The sequence below is a fragment of the Corvus brachyrhynchos genome, unplaced genomic scaffold (assembly GCF_000691975.1).
Source record: "Corvus brachyrhynchos isolate BGI_N302 unplaced genomic scaffold, ASM69197v1 scaffold4, whole genome shotgun sequence".
Lineage (NCBI taxonomy): Eukaryota > Metazoa > Chordata > Aves > Passeriformes > Corvidae > Corvus > Corvus brachyrhynchos.
Genome location: NW_008237878.1, coordinates 4,985,578 through 5,001,230, shown reverse-complemented (window position 1 = coordinate 5,001,230; position 15,653 = coordinate 4,985,578). Strand labels below are relative to the sequence as shown.

Below are 15,653 nucleotides of genomic sequence, written 5' to 3'. Positions count from 1 at the left end.
TGCTGCACTGTGGCTTTTTTTTGTTCATGCTTGTGTGTGTTTCTGAAAGAAACCAACACTTAAACAACAGCAAACTTAAAACCCTTAAATTTCATTTTGAGTATTTGGGCAGTCAAGGAGCTTTGGTTTTGGTGGTAGATTCCCACCCCACCCCCTTTCCTTCATGCTGTCATGACATTAAGGATTAGAACAACTTTTTTTTTTTCTAACTTGCAATCACATTACCAAAGAAACTGCATTGGTATGTTTAATCCTGTGTGCACTATTAGAATATAGGACAATTATAGATAGGGTTTTTAAATTAGTTTGCTGCAACAGCAGTTTGTGCCTTGAGAAAGAGGAGGTTTTTCAAGAGTTTGGTTTCATTCTGAGTAAGTGGGTAATTTTGAATTCCATTTTTTTGGTGATTCTAAGGAAACAGTTGTATTATTAATAGGCAAGTCACCAAACCTCTTAAAGCTTAATATATTGCAGGTGCAGAGTAGGTAGTTAACTGAGAGCACTTAAGAATATGTATTATCCTTATAAAATGAGGATAGCATTTGGTTTCTTGCAAAAGAATTAATTCTTTTGATGGGGTATATTTTTGTTTGGACAAAATGTGATTGACTGTGTTAAGTTTCGCAGATAGACATTTTATGCTGTGGTGTTTAGTACCTGCTGTTTATGGAGGTCCTTGTGTGCTAGGTATTGGGTTCTAATTTGAAGAATTCTATTCTGAGTTACACTTATGTGTTCTAAAATGCGTCACAATAAGCAGTTTCACAAATAGTTTTGGAAAACTACAATGTATGCATACAGTGTTGGTGATATGTTTCCAAAAAGTCTTTTGGGCTTGATTTTATTTTATTTCTCAAGGATCACATATTTAATACCACATAGCTTATTTGGAAAAACATCAAGCTTAATTTTTGTTTTAGAAACAGAAGAGCAAATTTAAGTGCAGCAGATCTTGTGTAAAGACCAACAGTGGAGGCTCCTAATGGACGCATCCTAGTGCATCTCAATGTATAGATGCGATATCCTGAAGAGAAGTTACAGCCCTTGGGGTGTATGTGGAGGGATGATGAGAGATTCCTTATATACGTGGTTTCGTCAGTGCTAAAGAAATGTTTTAGCAAAGGGAGTAGAGACTGGAATAAGGAACACAGAAGTGTCTTTGATGGATAGTGCCAGCTTCAGTTGGTCCATGTGCCTGTGAAGCTGAACTTTGCAGAAGGTTGAGTAAGTGAGGCCTTCCTGAGCTTAGTGAAGTAACAAATGTGTGATCAGTTAGAAATTGTGTGCTGCTTGTAGATTACTGCTAGGCTTTTAAAATCTTCCTGATTTAGACAGAAGAAACTTCCAAAGTGAATGATAAAGCTTAATTAACACAAATACTAAGAAAGATGACTAGAAACTTGTGAATCCTTAGGTTGTGAATGGAAGTGTCTTACTGAGCTTGTTTTCTTCATGGCTTGTTCTCTCTCAGTGCTGGGTAGAGTAGGTGGGGAAAAACATAGTTTATCAGCAGTTAATTAAGAGTGTTTAAAAAGCTGTTTTTAGTAAAAAAACCCCTAGTACTCTGCATGTACAATGGCATGTTTTTAAATTAGCAGATTGTAGTTCAGTTTATGAACTAAATCAATTTTTCTCTTCCTTCTAGTTGGTTTGGATGCTGCTGGTAAGACAACCATTCTTTATAAACTGAAACTAGGAGAAATTGTCACCACAATTCCCACTATTGGTAAGATCACCAGTTCTTATATCTTTATTCTTGTTATTCTAAACCTGACAGGCTTCTGAAGGGTGCAGGGACTTCCTATCTTTGCTGTTAGAATAAGAATCAAGACAAACATGAACTGTCTGGTACTGCCATAACATAACTGTGTCAGACCAAAGAGACATCCTGACCAGAATCCGTTGTCTGACTCTGGCCAGTAGCAGATGCGCAGGAGGATAGGAACCGGATCAGTAGCACCTCTTCCCCCAAACGCCAGAAGCCTCACAGTTTGTGGCTGGAAGATTTGCTCAGCCACTTGGACTTGGATTTAAGTGATTATTATTTTTTCTCCCTTCAGTCAATTTTCTTCCTGATCCACCAATTCAATATTGAGAAGCCATTTTATACATACTTGGGAGAAGTGTAGCTTATGAAGTATCTATCTTTAACGTGGTTAGAATTATGTTTTAACACCAGAACTAAATATTCTAATTACTAAACTCCTTCATTTTTAGGTTTTAATGTGGAGACGGTAGAATATAAAAACATTTGTTTCACAGTTTGGGATGTTGGTGGTCAAGATAAAATTAGACCTCTTTGGAGGCATTATTTCCAAAACACACAGGTAAGAGTTCTCAGATGGCAGTAGTTAAAGACCTGTTTTGTAAAGCCTCGTTGTGTTTTGTAGAGTATATATGGAAAGTTGTTTTCTTTCTTTCAGAAAGGCTCTGCACTAGAACCTGCAACTTCTGAGGGTACCCAGATTTTATTCTAGTTGAAGTTAGTTTACTCTAAGGGCTTCAAGCCTAGTTGTGAGTGTAGCCTCTCAAGGATCAAGTCCTTTAGGATTTACCAGTGTTCTGTAATGTGCCAGAGCAGCTGGTTTCTTGTGAGGAACTCTTAAAATATACGGCTTTTACTATGCTGTATCAGTGTCTTTAGTAAGCTGAGTGTCTAAAATACGATAAAAGATCTTGTTAACAGTTGATGAAAAAGTATCAGCTTCACCCTGATGTGACTAGAGTCAGTTTTTGGGACATAAATGTGATTCCTTTGGTTCACAAGTAATGACGTAAATTGCTTAGTAGTGTCAGAAAACTTTTGGACTGGGTTGGTTTGGAGTTTTTTTTGTGTTGAATATAGAATTGTTTCCATGATATTTGTGTGCAGCACAATGCATATGATTGGTGCAGAAAAATAGTGAGGTCTGGATTGACAAAAGGGACCTTGCACCATATTGTTGTGAATAGAGTAATACTTAATTTCAGTTCCTTATTACTGTCCTGTTACTGAATACTTCTAAAAGACACATCTCTTTCATTGAAGAGAATGATAAAAGTAAGGTTTTCAGACTGAAAGGTTAAGAGTAAATTGTGTAAGAAGGACACTTGAATAACAGAGATGCTATTCAAAATACTGTTTGGTACAAACTTTTTAAAACAAATTCAGACATTCCTTTAACAGTGTGGGTTTTTTCAGTGAAATATGAGAAGTTGAAGCACTTGTGATTTTCAATATGATGAGTGAAAGGGGAGGGGGGAAGAGTTCATTTTTGTAATTTTGCTGCATTTTTTTCATAACTTTATTTTGAAGTTGAGACTTAGGTAGTTGTTCAGACACACGTCATGCATTGTTTAAACAGAAATTTCTGTTAAATTTGTCCCCTCTCTTAGGTAAGCAATCACAATATTCAATATGAGTTTTAACATAGTGCTGCACATTTGCATTGGTTTTTTCAAATCTGCTAAACTTTCTACAGGGCCTCATTTTTGTGGTAGACAGCAATGACAGAGAGAGAATCCAGGAAGCAGCAGAAGAGCTGCAGAAAATGGTAAATATCAGTATCTTCTTGAAGTATTATTGTTAGACTGACTTTGTCCTATTTTTGGATGTTTGTCAGTTTCCCTAAGAGATTTAGGATTTAAAAGTTCTAGGGACTTTGTACAGTGCATATTGTATTCACGTGGTAATTCTGGGTCATGTAGTGCACAGAGTTGTAATTTCAACTCTGTAGAGAACTAATAATGTGTCAGAACCTTTCATTCATGAAACCTTGATAGATGCAGCAGAAAAAGAATTTGGGAAGAACAAATTGGTGCTAGAGAATGTTTCATCAGCAGGGTGCCCATAAATTTAAACTTTCTAAATTGAAAATTGTTTCCTTAATTGCAGGAGTTCTGTTGTATACTAGTTAAATTTCACTCAATACTTATTAGTGACTTCAGGAGCAAGAGTGAAGATGTTTACATCCCTTAAATCAGTATTTAGATTTTTTTAGTGTTTGTTGAAGTAACTGATATACTTAACTGAGGTAATTTAATAACATGCCTATATTTTCTGTTAGCTTCAGGAGGATGAGCTGCGAGATGCAGTGCTGCTTCTGTTTGCAAACAAACAGGATCTGCCAAATGCCATGGCAATCAGTGAAATGACAGATAAACTAGGTCTTCAGTCCCTGCGTAACAGAACTGTAAGTGCTAAACTTTCTGATTGCTGAACTCTTTTCTACTTCTATTTTATATCATAAACATGAATTTCCTCTAAGGGAAAGGGTAGTTTTCACCTCTTTCTGTAGAAAGATGCACATAACTGCTGCTAAACTTTATAACGCATAATTCAGGTCCTTGTTCAAAGTAAGTGATTTAGAAGTATAATCCAGTGTGTACAGCTGTTACAGGTGTTTCATTTTTTACCTTTTTCTGAAAACATACAAATACTCCAGTCAGTCACTGAAATACACGCATCCAGCATTTGACAAAAGAATGTGATGGGCTTTTCTGTTTTCACAATATTCTGGGAGAGCAAATGCATTCTGCATTCCCACTTCCAGGAGGAAATTAAGTAGCTTCTGAAGCGTTTGATTCCATCTGCTCAAGCTTTAGAGATGCAGGTTTGCTTCACATAAACCATCCCACCTTTTGTAGTCTCAGTGTTTGTATTGACACACAAAGATCCTGTCCATAGAAGCTGTTTCAGAGGTCCATTCATTTAGATAATTCCATGTCCACCTCCTGAAGAGCAGTCTTCCAGAGACAAGAAGTAGTTTTCAGCATGTAAACTAAATACAAGTTCTGTATTTGTTTCTTGGTGCCTTAAACTGTGTTGTAGCCTTTAGTAGGCCAACACTTGAGTTTCTGGATAATGTCTGAACCTCCTCTACCCTATATGTACTTCTCAAAACTTTAAAAAATACCATTTGTTCAATCTTGACCCTACTTACAGCACAAAACAGTACTGAAAGAACACTATTACAACACTAACACAGTTATAACAACACTAAAGAGTCTCACATACTGTCATAACTTAGCTTGCGTTTTGTCAGTATTTAAGTTTAATTTTTGTGTTCTGCGTTAACAGTGGTATGTCCAGGCTACCTGTGCTACACAAGGAACTGGTCTGTATGAGGGACTTGACTGGCTGTCAAATGAACTCTCAAAACGCTAATTCCAACTGGATGACTCTTTCACCAGGGACATGTTTGATATAAGTGGTCTAGGCTTGTTACAACAAAATTAGTTTGCATCTTGGTTATTACAGTATCTGGAACTGATATTTGGGCAGGATATTACAGCGTTTCAACTTATTTCGTTGCCAATTATTGTTTACCGAGCTACATGTTGCAAAGATAGCAATATGCTTGGGTAAAAAATCTCCTTAACTTGGAAAAAGTGTATCTTCTGATTTTATTCCCCTTGTTAGCCTAAATGCCTGAGTATAGTTATTGTGACATCTTTAAGATCTGTTTTGAATACTCTTTGAGCCCCAATAAATTAATGTTTTAATTTTTTTTCTCCCTGCTACTCTTAGTTTACTGATGCCCTGTTTCATTCCTCAGACAGTCTGCTGATTTAAAAATGTAGCATTCCGTATGTATTTATTTCTCTCCCTTGCCAAAAAGATTTCCTAATACTGCTTGTTCCAAGCCAAGGAAATACTCTAAAACACTATACAAATCTACTGCACTGAGGAACATTTTATTAATCCTTGGGTTCTGTTAGCCCAACTTGCCTTTGTGTGAATTGGATTTGATGGGTAGAATAGTTCTGTGCTGGTTGCGAAGAGCTCATGTTGAGGTTGTTTTTAATATTCAGCAGATTGTCTTCCTTTATGTTGTATCTTTTTTTTTATGTTGCATGTTGCTTTTTGGTATCAGCCTGACTATTTTTGCCCAGTGTATAATAGTTCTGCTGAAGTTTTACTGTTTGTTGGTGAACATATCTTCATAAGGAAATTTTGGAAAATTCATCAAACTCAATGAATTAGTTTCTTCATAACCCACTTGGAATTATTCCTAATAAAATGATAAAATGTATAGTTCTGTGTATGCTCTTCTTGAGTCCTGAAATAGTTGAATGCAAATTATCACTTATTCTTTTTCCATATACTGAGCTTTCCTGCAGCTTGAATATGAACACCAGTCTCAGATTTTCACTTGTTTGGAGCTGTGTAGAGCAGGACACAGAAGGGAGGCAACCAAATTGTATACAGTGCAGTAGAGTAGCTGTCATCGGGGCTTACATAATTCTGTAATGTCTTTTGAAGTTGTAAACCTAAAATTCCTTTTAAGATGTCCAGATATGAAAATACTAACAGTTAAAAAATTGTAATAAAACAAATTCGAACTGCCTGAAAAGCATGCATGTCTGTTTCATAGTTGTATCTACATGTGAAAACCAATGTGGGTTCCAGTAGGAGAGTCACACGTTTTGTTGGTGGCTAGCTGGGAAGGTAACTTGAGTGCTTTTACAGGGATGTAGCAAATATTACAATAATGCTGATAATCGCCCCCCAAAATCTTCTCTATACAACTGCTACTGTCAGCTTTCATATTTCTGTCCCCTTACACCTCTGTAGTTCAAAAGGCATAAATTAACGTGTTTTGAGGCCACTATTAATGGGTAGTTTAGAATCTGTTTTTCTGTTGCCTGTCTGCTGTATCAAGGCAAATATTGCTCAACCCTCCAGCTAAAATATGCTGTTCTATTGATTGGATGTCTTCAGGAACTGAAAGCATGATTCTGTTGCAGTTTCAGGCTAAGTGCTCCTCATTTTCCACCCAGGTCTGGTTACCCTTGCTACAAGAAATCCTGGTGATGAGGTCCAGTAAACTCAAGCTAGTTTTGGTTCAGAACACCTTCCTGGGCAGCTTCTGCTGTAAGTGAGGTTTAAGTTCTTAGAAGGTACTGTTACTGTGAACACAGCTAAGCAGGGAACATTCCAGAGTTTTTGAATACAGTAATTAAGTGTCTTCAAATGTGTAACGGAAACCCAGGAGACAGTGTAAGGTGAGAAGGGTTTTGCCTGCACCTTTAATGAAATGCTGATTACTTATTAACCCAAGCTGATATACCCATGCATTTGATCAGTAGCTGTTGATGTGCATATTTCTAGCAATGCAGTTCCTTGAGTTAAACCTTAAAAGGTACACCTTATTCAGAAGAGACAGCTTGTGCCTAATGCAAGCTGGTTTTTGTAGTCCCAGTAGGTTAAAATGAAACAGTGCTTGTTACACAGTTAGAGGTAGTATTTAAATGAAACAGTAGATACTTAAATTAGGCCTATTACCATGAAGGAAACATTCTGCCTGGGAGCCATTTAATTATTTAAATGAGTTAATATTCAAGTTTAGGTGAGCTCTGTTAAGCCACTATGCTTTTGAGTTGTAGCATGTGTATAAGTTCATATTTCAGAGTCACCATGTTTGGGTTTTGTATCAGTAGGTGTAATTCTGCTATAAAATGAATAATTTCTCAATGTCAGAAAGTAATTAAGATCTTCAGCCTCATTTAAGAGTGATAGAGTCTGCATGAGGGTTAAGGCTACAGCTTGCATGGAAATACAGTAAGACAAAGTTAATGTTGTATATCAGTAACAACATACAGTACAGCCCTTCTCGCCAGAGGAAGATGAAATTCCCTTGAGCATCCAATTTTTTCATGTCTGTTAAGAGTTTAGGTAGTAACATGGTTTGTCATTTCCCTATCAGAAGTCAAATACCTGAACTAAGCTGCTGTCCCAGAAGTTCAAAATCTTGAACAGGCATGAGACTGCTAAAAATGTGTTCCTCATTCACTGTAGTGACAGGAAATCGTGAGTTTCAGTAGCTGAAATTTCTCTTTGTAAACATCAGCTTCATATTCAAACAATGGGTAAGTTCTACTGCACTGGGGAATTAGTCAAGTAATATTTGTATATGGGAGGCTTTATTTCAGTGTGTCAGATGGCCAGCTTAACTATAGAGAGCAAAGTACTGAAGAATGAGTGGGTTTTCTTTTATTTGACCTTGGTGACAATTTATTTCTAGATTAAGTACATGCATGATTTTCATTTTTTTCATTGCTTACAGGAGTGGCCCATTTGTGTAAAGCACTGGTTTGGGTTTTGCTAGTAACAAAAATTCAGAGCCCAATTATTAGTCCCTTGTTAAGAAATCTTTCTAAAAAGGTTTGGACAAAGGCAGTTTGAGTGCAATATGATGAAACTTTGCACATCACTGTGTCCAAATAGTCTTTCCCACCCTTGTCAAGAATGGGGACTATAAGAAATTACATTCTGTATGCTGCTGTTGGATTTATGAATAAAGCAGACCTGCCAAAACTGAAATGTTTAAGGCCTTTCCTCTTACTGGAGGAGCTGGAAGATTTGAAGCTATTTTCTTTTTATGCCAAGAATGTGAGAAACGAGGCAGCTACACAGTTAGAGATGTTGAAAGCTCTGATGCCTTAGCACACTGGGTATTGTTCCCCTTGGGTTTTTCATACCATTTTTCTCCTCTCCTTTCTTCCTCCTTTTCTCAATCATATTTAGCATCATTGCTTGCTTTATCACGATACATGAAGGTACTTTACACAATGCTTGAATTATACCCTTCAAAAATAGCAATGACACAAGAGATGTGCAAGAATTCAAGTACTGTCACAGGAGGTTAAGAGACCCCTTTGTCTGGAATGGATATGGTCAGGGAAAAGAATAATAGGAGTTCCAAGTTGCCAGACCAGTCTGAGGGATCTGGCAGAACTTGGTTTATTTTGTGTGTATCAAATACACAGGTAAACATTTCTCAATACCCAGAGCCTAAAAACGAGCCAAGTCTGCTGCCTCCAGAAGGCCAGTGCTTCAGTTTCCTTAGTTCTGTCATGTTATTGTGAGTGATGAGTTTGTCCACAGCAGGATCCAGCGTGAGAAAAGAAACTTCTCCCTCCTTAGACAACAGCCAGGCAGGAAGCAGCATAGTCTCTCTTGAATTGAATGAATCAGAGATGGGAAATTCAAGTAGAAGGCAAAGAGATTTTCCTTTTTCCTTAATGGCTGGTCTGAGGAAGTAGAGTAATCAAAACAAACAAATTCCACACACACTTACAAAGAGGCAAAGAAAATCCTACCCCATCTTTTGTTGTGAAGGGCATGGACCATTCCCGTTGCTGGATGAGGAACAAATACAGGTGAGTTTAGGTTTATGAAATAAAATAGAGACAAGCTGAATGGGACTTCCACAAATGTGGGTTCTGGATGGGATTTAGAGAGGAAGAATTAATTGCTGGGCAAGGTCCAGAGATGTAGGAACAGCTAAGATGGGAGTTAAAATCACCATATGTGCAGTAGGAAGCACCATATGTTACCTCACACAGATGTAAATACAGCTTGGGAGCATGGGGCTTTGGGCCAAAGGTGTACTTAAGGGTTGTCTTTCACCCAAAAAACCCAGGTTTTTTGAACTGTGCCTCTCTTAATCTAAACCCTAGTGCTGCATTCTCATTCCAGACATGCTGACATGTTCCTGACAGGCTGCTATTGGCAGTCAGCATCTGCTGCTGCAGTTTCCTAATTCAAGGGAGGATACTGTGTCTGGAGATTCCCCACCACCAGCTCAGGGGGCTGAATTTCCTCCTAAATGTAGTAAAGGATTATCTGCTATGTGCAAGGGCCTGTTCCAGTGCCGTGTTTGTCCTCACCACTTGCTTCCTGCAGATTCCAGCTTCCCTGTGCGCTGCCTCTCCCTGCTCTGAAGGAGGAAAGAGGCAGCAGCCCGAGTGCCAGCACAGCGAGCAGGAGCGAGCTGCCGTTTCTTGGAAGGGAGGTAGAGCACCAGGCAAGTCTGTTCTCTAAACAGCTCCATCTTCTGGTTCCAGGGATAAGTTACAGATTTTTAATGTTTGGGTTTGGAAAAGACAAAGTAACCCAGGTGTAATGGATTGCTACTTAAAAATGAGGAAAGTAATGTTCTTTCCAGTTACAAGGGGAGCTCAAGTAGCCTATGTAATACAATCTCACTTCCAAACTTCACAATTGCAATCTTACTGTTCCAAGTGACTGAGACATTTTTCTTGCCAGCCTACAAGCCTGCATTACTCAGTGGAATTTGTTATTTTTCCCTCTCAATTTTTTTCAGAGCTGGCAATTTGTAGGCCTCTATATTTCTGACTCAGCTGTAATGCAGTCATTCTCAATGTTTTCCCTGGTCTTGATACTGAATTTTTCTCTGGAACAGATCTTCCAATTAATCTTTCTGCCCTTTAAGATGCCATATGCTTGCAAATTTTACATCTTTAGGTGAAAGTGTTCCCTCCTTTACTAAATTAGTAAAAACTATTTGCCCAGATGGGGGTTTACAGCCTCCATTCTGTTTGTAAGATTTTCTCCTCACACCTCTATCTTGAAGTTTAGTTGTGAATCACTGATACTTTTATTATCAACTTTGCGGTCTAGAAGAATACAGACATCAACTCATGCAAGACTGAATTACACTTTATTTTTAATTAGATTTAGAACAGTAACTGATCAAAGACCCCACCCAAATTATTTAGGGTCCAATTTTTCGGGAAGAATCCACTAGTGCAGTGATCTAACATCCTTCATTGCCACTTTTATTGCCACATTCCATTTTGCTTCCCTTTTGTATCCAAAGGTGCTTAGCTGAAGTGCTGACTTAACAAAACCAGAAATCTGAGGGTTTACATATAAGCCTGGCCAAGCTGTTGGAATAAATGAGGACCCTTTCATTGAGGTATTGTGTTATGTTTTGAGGTGGATCTGCTGGAGCAGGTTTTTGTCTTGCTTCAAGCTTGCATCACCTCTTTCTACCTCCAAGCCTGTATCTTGTTCTTTGGGCACAAATGGCTTTAAGGTAAGTAAGTTCAGGACATAAAGACCCACTAAAATGTTAATACAAACAAGAGAACTAAAGACCCTGTATTTTTAACAGGATCATGTCCCTGTTTTAGTTTGGTGTGGCATGAGCAGGAACAAGGAGAGCAGGATCAGGTAAGAGAGTTTGGGATAAGAGAGAAGGTTAACTGCTTATATTCCTGAAAAAAAGCTACTTGCAGAGGACATTCACATGAGCTCTTTAGCAACACAGGCTTCTACAGACTCAGAGTAGTGGAATTTGTCCATTTCCCTTTATCTGTGTGCAGAGTTGGTAATAAAATAGGGGACAGTTCATGAGCTTTGTCTTCTCACATCATGCTGTTTGAAACACATTTGGAGATTTATGGGCCTGTATCTTTTTAACTTTGTATGATCTCTGAAGGTAAACCTGCCTTGAGGGCTTTGCTACTGCAGTTACCAGCATCATGTCAGATGCCCAGGCACTACAGTAGCAAAACACAATAGTAATTGTATTGGAAATAACAGAAAAGAGCAGATATTTACAAGCTTCTACAAAGCACCACCCTTCACAGCATAGCAAGTACTATGGCAAGAGACAGCACCAGCAAGCCTCAGAAATATCCCACTTGAAAGTGGCTGCCTGGTTTGAGTAGCATTTAAACAGTTGAGTGAGTCCCAGCTACAACTACAGTGCACCAGAATGCAGGGGAGGTGAGCAGGTGTGCAAGTAGAGTACACAGCTTTTATCAACCCAGGCACACTTGTTTTGCCATTAAAGACACCAGTAACTAGAAAAGAACCCCAAACAACTGACAACAGTGACAGACAATTGATAAAGGGAGTTTTATTAGGTGAAAGAGGAAGATCTAGTGAATGGTTTCCAAATGCTCTTTGTTTCCTGTGGACTAATGATGCAGGGCAAGAAGCTTGTTAAATGATTAAGCCCCCTCCAACACATTCAGTGAAGGTATGGATAAAATACACTTCCCCACATTCTACAAAATAGGGAAAACCAGGCTATTTATAGAAAGAAAAAGTGCACGTAAAAACACTTAAAAAGTCAGGTTGTCTTTGCACGAGAGGAACAAAATACAACCATTGTGATAAAGGTTTGCAAGTCACTTGTGTTTCTTTGTAAAGATTTAGGCACAGATAGCTAATGCACCACACTATTCTGTATCTCTCCCCACCTGAAAACAGATGATATTGATAAAAAGCTCCTTCCCATCCAAAGCTGGTTGTCCTAAATTCCAGTATTTCTCTTCTTACCGATGACTCAAACCAAAAGGAGCAGATGTTCAAAGTAGATGCTGTTTCTTCATGTAGTCCAGTTTCACCAGGCATTAACATTATCCTCATTACCCATGTTACGTGGGCAGACAAATTCCTTCCAAATCAATTACAGCCTTGAATTTAACATGGTTGGCTATTGACAGTCTATTCACTGATAATTAAGAACATCTTTTCAGAAGTTGGTAGGTACAAGTACATTGTTCATGCAACTTACCAAAAGTTGGGCCATAGTAATGGTAAGTGAACAAGACAATTTCTGAACTTAAATTATCATTACATTAATTACAGTGAAGTTGAGTCAACTAGATCCATTTGGGTTTGGGTTCTGTGTTTGGTTCTGAATTAAGCAGGGTTCAATGTGTACACTGTCTTACAAATCAGATTAAATTCATATTTTTTAAATAAAATAATTATTAATCCTTTAAAAACACCACTAGAAAGGTATATGATAATCCAATTTTTAAAACCCTGTCTTAAGTATATTTTTTCCCATTACCATATAAAAAAGGAGGAAATTGTCATGCAAATATTCTGAGCAGTGTCATAATATTCAGTAGAGCCATTAAACACATGAACTCTTCATTAATCGTTTTGGCTTTCCTTTTAGTAGCATACAAGTCAGGGTCTAACCTTAGCTCCCCAGCAGTACATTAAATTAAATTTCTTGTTTGAAAACCTCCAAAAGCAGCACGCCAGAGCTGCTCTATTTCCACTTCAAGTCACATATTAGTGCTATATGATCAGAAGGATGTGAAACACTTGGCAAAGCCTGATGGGTTGTTATTTCTTCATGACTTGGCAATGGAATGACTTGTTCAACCTCTAGAGCATTTTTGTCAATGAAAATGTAGTCCAGACATCCATGAAACCCACCAACATAGTTTGTATAAGCAGGTTCTCCACAAGCACTTAGCAGTTTGAAAGGATGTCTTAGAGACATACTGCACCTTTCTTCCTCGCCATTTGAGACCCAGTCTTCATGATCTTCAGCAATGCCACCTCTGCTGATAAAACTGTAAGTTCCTGACGAAGGTGTGCTATTAAAATCTCCACAGAATATGACTGGGATATTGGGATACAAGTCACATGCTACATGCTTGATGTGAGACATGGCTACAGCAATTTGGATCAGACGGATGTTCCCACCTAAGGATATAAAAAAGTATTATTTCAAATAGTAATTTCAAAGTAATATTTCAAATAATGCAGAACAGCACTGGAGGTGCTCACTGGATTGCTCATTTAAGCATATATAGCTCTGAAACAGCAATCTTGCATTTTAGAATAGTTTTCACGGATTAAGAAGCCTTTAAAGTTTGTGACTGTGAAAGTTTTTGAGAGGCAGACAATTTTAACTTAAACTTGCACATGCAAGAACTCTGAAGTTTTAACACCCATACCCATAGTACAGCAGTTTTCCATTTCATGGCAACCATCCTAATAATATTCCAAAAAAGGCACAGAACCAAAAGAAAACTAATTGAGAAGAGAAGAACTCTTCTAACAGCTTCTGTAGCCCAGTCTGGTTGCCCTCGTGGCAGTACCCCAAGAGAGCTCTATGTTCAACAGGCCTGGGAAACCACAAGCACACACAAAGCTCTCTCTATTTTATGGTCTGCTTTTTGGGTGAATTGTGTGTAATGTGACTTGCCTTGCTTTCAGCTGCATTCTACTGAATCCCAGGCAGACTAGAAAATAAAAAATAAATATATAACCAGACCTAGGAGTCTGGCTTGATTTCATCTAGATAAGAAGTAAGGCAGGAAACCCTCAGTTCCAGAAGAAAAGGCTATAGCTGCAAAAGAATGGTGGGAAACCTGTTCTCCCAAAGAGCAAAAACCTTTCCAAACCCAGTTATCCTACATGTAGGAATGTGCCAAAATTACCTTTGGGATGCCAGTATAGGTGGGTATTTGCTACACATAGCTTCCTGGGAGGATCAGTTGTAGACTGAAGAACCGAAACCTTTAAGAGAAAAAGCAGTCTTTGTTAAAGTCTTAAATAGAGAGCTTATATATTTTAAAATGCACTAGTCAGCTTCTGCCTTTATGGCAATCCAGTTCAAAGAATCTGAAGCTCATAACAAACTCAATTTAGGAGCTGTGCTTTTCATTAATCATCTGTATAAGGTCTGGGTATCAGCCAAAATATTACCACTACATCCAGGTATTTCACAAACATTCTTTTGACTGTGTCTGGTTTGGCCGTATTTTTTCCTAAGACATAGTTCATGCTGTACCATTCTTAAATACGTTTATTTTCTATTCACCAGTTCTCTCTGCAATAGAACTGGAGCTAAATCTCAAATTTTTGGCAAGCAAATGTGGCATTCCATAATTGTTAAATTGAACATAAATTTGGAGGTGATTTTAGTTATCAAGGAAATCCTGTAAGTCGTACTCACTCCACAAGTAGGAAACTTTTACCAGTGTTTCTGCAATTCCTGACACAGCCTTCTATCTTACACACTTGTACTTGCACAACAGCTCTGTGGGCAGACCCACTGGCATTAGGAAGCACACACACATGTCCAACCTTATTTGTCTCCCTACTGTCATTTCCTAAAGAGGCATTATAAAGCATACTCAACTTATTTAAAAGTGATTTATATGATTTAAGTTTCATAAAATACATTCTGATATATGAGAGTAAGTAGTGAAAAACTTGGCAGCCAAAGGAATCACTACCTGGCCCAGAATCTCAACAGCTGTCTTCATTTTAAAGCAAAATAATATTGCCTTTTTTAACCAAATTTTGGTAATTCCATATATCCAGTTCAGTATGGTCTCAACGTTTTGTTCTTGTTCCTAAGTTGCTCTTCCGCTGTATCCATTACCCCAGCTAACAGAGAACATAGTTCCATGTTTCAAATTGTTAATCCCCCACCTCCCTCCTTCTGCTTAAGGCTCAACAAAGCTGGCCCGGCTACACCTGACTGGAGATAGTGGGAGGAGGAGAAAAAAAAAAGAAAGAGGGAAAAGAGAAGAAGGCATGTCAAAGCTGGTACCTGAAGCACTGATGACCTCTGCAGCACCTTCTCCTGCACCACGGGGTACTTGGCCAGCTGCTCACACAGCTCCTTGTGCAGCGGCTCTGAGAGCAGGGCTTCGCTGAAAGTGATGTCGTGCTGGCTGAGGAGGCTGAACTTGTCCCTTCGATAGAAAGTGGCCAGGCCTTCGTGCTGCTTCTCCTTTATCCTGAACAGCCCTTCCAGTCCAAAAGCGTCTAGGGCCGGGGCCAAGCTGTCAACGAAGACAGATTTGTCCACCTCTTGCAAGCAGATAAGGTCGGCGCTGTAGCCCGCCAGCTCCTTCTTGAGCAGGTTCTGGCGGTAGTCGATCTCCAGGGCGTAGGGAGCGCAGTAGGGGTAAAGCACAGTGCGGGAGAATTCCGTCTGCGCGTAGGTGTCGGCCAGGATGTTGTAGGAGACGGCGCGGACGGAGCCGTGGCCGCAGACCTTCTTGGTGTAGAGGTGCCGGGCGTCGAAGGTGCAAGCGCCGGGCCCGGCCTCCACGGGGCCGCTGCTCTCCACCTCGCGCGCCGGCCCGTA

At 39.0% G+C, this 15,653-nt stretch overlaps 2 protein-coding genes across 2 annotated transcripts; one reads left to right on the top strand and one right to left on the bottom strand.

Annotated features, from left to right (window-relative positions):
- Window positions 1-1,617: 1,617 nt before the first annotated feature.
- On the top strand, window positions 1,618-6,329 carry ARF4 (ADP ribosylation factor 4; the record flags this gene model as incomplete). The annotated part of the gene is made up of 5 exons (XM_008632335.2): window positions 1,618-1,726; window positions 2,218-2,327; window positions 3,462-3,533; window positions 4,047-4,172; window positions 5,060-6,329. Coding segments are annotated over 5 exons (504 nt in total), but the record flags the coding sequence as incomplete, so codon positions are not given.
- Window positions 6,330-10,429: 4,100 nt separating this feature from the next.
- PDE12 (phosphodiesterase 12) lies at window positions 10,430-15,653 on the bottom strand (the record flags this gene model as incomplete). Its single annotated transcript, XM_008632333.2, has 3 exons — window positions 10,430-13,249; window positions 13,990-14,068; window positions 15,111-15,653. Coding segments are annotated over 3 exons (1,065 nt in total), but the record flags the coding sequence as incomplete, so codon positions are not given.